This window comes from Ylistrum balloti, unplaced genomic scaffold (genome assembly GCF_031769215.1).
Source record: "Ylistrum balloti isolate Yb309-2 unplaced genomic scaffold, AGI_CSIRO_Ybal_v1 Utg369690, whole genome shotgun sequence".
Taxonomy (NCBI): domain Eukaryota; kingdom Metazoa; phylum Mollusca; class Bivalvia; order Pectinida; family Pectinidae; genus Ylistrum; species Ylistrum balloti.
The window spans coordinates 988,873-994,872 of NW_026781926.1; the positions used below are offsets into that span (position 1 = coordinate 988,873).

Consider the following 6,000-nt stretch of genomic DNA (forward strand, 5'->3'; position numbering starts at 1 on the left):
CAGCTAATATCTCCTTGAAAATATTTTGTATGGAAATTCCTCAAGGAATTTCAGGACATCCTAGCCGATGCCTTCCTCCTGTTCCTTGAGAAAATGTTATACAAGCCATTTTTGAGGAGATATCGGCTGAGGAAAATCTTGACTTGAGGAAATCTCAGGCCTGTTCTACCATGTATTTACGACTGTCATAGATACAACAGGCCTGTTCTACCATGTATTTACCGCTGTCATAGATACAACTGGTCTTACCACTGTCATAGATACACCTAGTCTGTTCTACCTTGTATTTACCACTGTCATAAATACAACTGGCCTGTCTTCCATGTATTTAGCACTGTCATATATATGACTGGCCTGTTCTACCATGTATTTACCACTGTCATAGATACATCTAGTCTGTTCTTCCATGTGTTTACCGCTGTCATAGATACAACAGGTCTGTTCTACCATGTATTTACCACTGTCATAGATACAACTGGCCTGTTCTACCATGTATTTACTGCTGTCATAGATACAACTGGCCTGTTCTACCATGTATTTACCACTGTCATAGATGCAACTGGTCAGTTCTACCATGTATTTACCACTCATAAATACATCTGGCCCCACTTGTATAAAACATCTCAACTTGAGGTTTCCTCAAGTCGAGATTTTCCTCAGCTAATATCTCCTTGAAAATATTTTGTATGGAAATTCCTCAAGGAATTTCAGGACATCCTAGCCGATGCCTTCCTCCTGTTCCTTGAGAAAATGTTATACAAGCCATTTTTGAGGAGATATCGGCTGAGGAAAATCTTGACTTGAGGAAATCTCAGGCCTGTTCTACCATGTATTTACGACTGTCATAGATACAACAGGCCTGTTCTACCATGTATTTACCACTGTCATAGATACACCTAGTCTGTTCTTCCATGTGTTTACCACTGTTATAGATACAACAGGTCTGTTCTACCATGTATTTACCACTGTCATAGATACACCTGGCCTGTTCTACCATGTATTTACCACTGTCATAGATACATCTAGTCTGTTCTTCCATGTGTTTACCGCTGTCATAGATACAACTGGCCTGTTCTACCATGTATTTACTGCTGTCATAGATACAACAGGCCTGTTCTACCATGTATTTCAGCTGTAAAATGGTCTAATTTGCTATCTTGGATTCTAAAAATAAAATTTTGTTTTGACTATTTTGTGAAGAACTACATGAATCATCTAGAAATTTCATATGTAAATTCCTCTTGGTCTCGAATTGTGCTGCTTGAGTTGTTTGACTAATCAGAAAAACGAAAAGGCTGCTCAGAAAAACGAAAAGGCTGCTAGAATCCACACTATCTTGTATTTATGCTTCTGAAAGTATGTCTTGATTTCAGAAAAGGAAGTACCCAAGAGAAGTGATCAAATATGCATATATAACCATTATAAAAGATCATATGATTGGTAGTTGCCAAGATCCTGATCTACGATTTCTTATTTCTAATGGCTAATTTTCCCTATACAAATACCATCTAATTCTTATGATGTTGCCCCCCAGATAAGCCATCTGATTGTCTCAATAATAATACTTTTTCCTTCCACAGGACGCTTGGGGGCTGTTTAGATGACAACTCACACTGCTACACCTTGGAGGTATCATTCTTCAGCTACCAGACAAGTCAGTCCAGCAGTTCTCTCCCCTACACAGAGGAGGGTTGTATCCTTACTGATACATAAAGTAAAATGGATCAAATGTCATGCACTACTTACTATATACAGGATATTTTCATCTCCGATCGTTTTCACCATTGCACCATTATATACCAATTCACCTCCTGTTCATTTTGCGCTGAAGATTATATAGACGGCTTATATAAGTGTAACAAATTCTTGCTTCCATCTGAAATTTGCCCTCCCCTGTTCATGAACGAAAACCTCAAAATTAAACAAGGGCAAAAATTCCTGGTATTCATTAACAATGATAGAAAGTTATTGGGTACATGTCAGTGACAGATGGTGTTGAATGGAGAAAAAGCATATTTGATTGCATGACATCAAACAAAGGTGAGATGGTAATGTGTTTGTCTCTTAGTAGTAGTCTTAATATGGAACTGTGAGAAATCATTAACATCTGTATTAATCTCTGATTTTTTTTTTTTTTTTTAAATTTTGATTATTTACTTTTTCTGGCATTGGTACTAAAATTGGGAAGTATCATGCTGAAAATGGAGAGGTATCTGTTGAAAATTTGAAAGTTTTGTCAGTGGAGATCCTTATATTCTGTCTGATTTGAGACCCTTGACCTGCATCAGATATGAAGTTAGGGCGTAATTTGGCTCGAACTTTCCTGGATTATTACAAACTTGTAAACTTCATCACAGCCAAGCCAAGCAGCAGCATTGTACCCAAACCTGGCCCCTATAGGATGCGAGACCGCCAACACGAACGATCACAAACAGACCCTCCAGTAGATTCGTGAGTAAACATTGATTTCTTCAAAGTGAAATGCAAACACTCTTGTAAGAATAAAACAAAGAATTTCACTTTTGACCTTTGAACAAATGTGATAAATTCACACTGAAGAGAACACAAACTTGAATCTTGAGTAAAAACTATAAAATGATAGAACACTTCTTGACATTTTCTCAAGACTTACATGGAACTGTCTCAGATTGCCTAAGGTAGGACAAAAACCTGTAATCTGTCTTCAGTTCAAACAAGGCAGGACAAAACTCAAAACCAGTTTCTCAGACTAGCCAATGGTAAGACAAATCCTGAAACCTGTATAGACTTGCTAAGGGCAGAACAGAACCCAAAACCTACCTTGAGACTAACTTAGGGAAGGACAAAACAAAATTCCTTTCTTAGATTCAGTTAAAGGCAGGACAAAACTAAAAACCTTTCATGGACTTTGTAGGAAACATCAGAACATTTCACATATTCACAATTCAATGTGCAGTTCAAAACTTAGACCCTATCTTTAGAACCTTTGCAAGGAGCATAACATAACATAGAGACTCTCCGAGGAGAATACTTACCAGAGACTTTGTAAAGCTATGACAGAACACAACCTATATCTAGAATATTTTTCAATTCTCATTTTAAACAACTTGTAAAAGACAGAACAAAATCTTGAAAATTTGTACACTCACATATGACAACACAATCTAGGAACCTGTTTTAAACCCAAAAAGGTAGAGCACAACTCTTGCTTGACTCGAGACTGAAGTCTGATACTTGACCCTCAGTAAAGAGCTCTGTCTATAATCTGGAACTCCGTCACTTTACCTAATAAGGTTTCAGGCTGATAAATATCCCCTATGCAAATATTCTCATTCATCCTCACAAACTAGTTTCATATCAGACCCCTATGGTGGCATAATTGTGTTGGAGATGTGTTTTTTTTTTGTAATAAATTGAAAAGGTAAAGAAAAATCATGTGTGTGATGAAGGTAGTCTATGATATGATAATGGGGAATTAGTGGTGGGTTTCCATGTACTTCTACAATAAACCTGGGAGAACCTTTAAGCTGGCAGACTTATGCAGAAAACTTGGACTACTGTGAAAATGTTTATACATATGGTTTATATGTTATAATTACAGATATGAGGACAGAAGACGATCGTACAACAGACATAGTGATTTCGGTATCAACAGTTGTAATGGGTTCGGTGACCCTCCCACTTCTATACGGCTCCAACTGAGGGACAGAGATGTGAGGAAATATTGATGTCCAAGCTTTTAGTCCTCCAGTAGATATTTAAGACACAATCATTTAAATTTACCATGGCTTGTGATAGCCTAAAGAGTTTCTCCAGGTGCAACCTCCAGTCATTTGACTGATAATAACTCATATTTATGGAAATCGAATTGAGTGGGTTACAAAACAGAATGATTGGCAACATTGGAGCTGTTATTAACCATTCACAATATCATACAAATGGCCTGGAGTATTAGGCATTGGAACTAAGCAAACAAAACTGTCTGTGCATGGAACGATCTGTTATTCCTGAAGGACTGAAACAGCGAGGAATTTATCTAGAAGTTATTTTTAGCATGAAATGTTTGATATTGATCATAAAACCATTTATCCAAGGAACATAGAATATAATGAGTTAATCAAAACTGACTAGAACATGTCCTGATATTAGGGTAATTGGTAAGCTGTCAATTTGGTACTAAGTTCAGAGTAATATTGCTGGGAATCAGTCCAACCTTGTAAGGCCTTGTATACATTTTAGTACATAGCATAAAATGTACATGTGTTGTTCCTCTGCCTACCACAGGGACTAGTTAAAATATTTTACTTCATGTCGACCACAGGGACCAGATAAAATATTTCACTTCATATCCACCACAGGGACCTGATAAAATATTTTACTTCATATCTACCACAGGGACCAGATAAAATATTTAACTCCATATCTACCACAGGGACCATTTAAAATATTTTACTCCATATCTCCAACAGGGACCTGATAAAATATTTCACTTCATATCTACTACAGCGACTAAACATATCATTTCACTCCTCACTCCCCATCTACTAAAGGGACACCCCCCCCCCCCCCTCAAAAAAGAAAGAAATGGAATAAAATTTAATCCAAACCTACCAAAGGGATCAAATAAAATCCTTTTATTTTATATATGATAAAGATATTACCAGCATCATGCCATTTTGATAATGTCCCCTTACATAAACTGGTGTGTTTACTTTGGTATATCTAGTACTTTGTGAAAAACTTGGTCAGTATTTTGAAACTAAGTTAAAACACTGCTGCAGCTGTTCTCATTGATTGATGTTATTCTGATCAATATCCACACTTGATAAGACAAGTCTTGAAAGTGATACTTATTGACTGGTATTGGGAATCTTCAGGCAGAAGATTTATCGTAATGATATAGGAGTAGATTTGAAAGTGACAGAGTAGTTTTAGTACAAAGAGTAATCAGAAAGGAGTTGTGTGTGATAGATTAGAGCACCGACAACATAAATAGAAAATGGATTGGTGTGTGAGTGTGTTATATCTGTACTGGTATTATACATTAGTACACATTTACTGATGTAGGTGTGGATTATATATATATTTAATATAGATATGTTGTCTTTTCTTTGTTAATGACAAAGTAAAACTCTGATTCTAGCTTGTTGATAATTCCTAAAACAAAACTTTCATTATCAATATTTAGTATGGACTAGAATTTACAGCAATTTTTGATACCCCAAAACAAAGTGGGAATCATTCCTGCCAACTATCCCTTTGATTTTGTTCTCATGATTACTGGCATGTTTGTCACTTTTGCTGATACTAAGGTTAATACAGAGTTATTGCCCTTCTTGTATTTCATTGCATGAAATGTTTGGAGATACATTCATTATTTTTTTTATGATATCCATATAATTGTATTTGTAGCCTTTTGTGTACAAAGTGAATAGTTGAGGAAATAAACCATTGTAAAGAGTATGAATCAAATACATTTATGGTGTATTGATCTGAAATAACCATAAAAACTATGAATTATTATACACAAACATTGAACATGAGATAGTATGTGTCTTTATGGATGGTTTACTAATGAAATCCAACAGATAATGTCTGGATGGTAAAAATTGAAGTGAAGTTGGAGTTTCTGCCTTGTCAAAAAGTAGCTTTAGCTCAGATATGTTGATGTTCACATTGTCATTTGGTCCCGTTATCCATGTTGGGTAAAAATTCCCTGTCATACAATGTTAATAATTTGGCACTTACAGTAATTCTGATTTCATCTATTTCTTTCTTCTTTCTGAAGGGCACTATAAAGAAATTTCCATAATAAAGTTACAGAAAGCCCATAATACAGTTTTTCAAGCCCATCATATTAAATTGTGTGTTCAAATTTTTCAAATTGTTCAAATTGCCTCATATGTGGCAGGCAGCCATCTTGTATTTTAACGATTAAAGATTGTTATCACTATTTCATAATAGTACTGGATGAATCTTTCTCAAATTTCATATGTAGGTTCCCTTTTGTCCCTAGTTTTG

General features: G+C 35.7%; 1 protein-coding gene across 1 annotated transcript in view; it reads left to right on the plus strand.

The window, feature by feature from the left end:
* The window catches only part of LOC132565078 (cytosolic carboxypeptidase 6-like), a 30,680-nt gene extending 26,973 nt beyond the window's left edge, over positions 1–3,707 (plus strand). The window contains exons 10-12 of the mRNA XM_060229684.1: positions 1,581–1,693; positions 2,289–2,451; positions 3,581–3,707. Coding sequence (XP_060085667.1) covers positions 1,581–1,693; positions 2,289–2,451; positions 3,581–3,707 — 403 coding nt within the window. The remainder of the gene's footprint in view (positions 1–1,580; positions 1,694–2,288; positions 2,452–3,580) is intronic.
* The last annotated feature ends 2,293 nt before the right edge of the window (positions 3,708–6,000 follow it).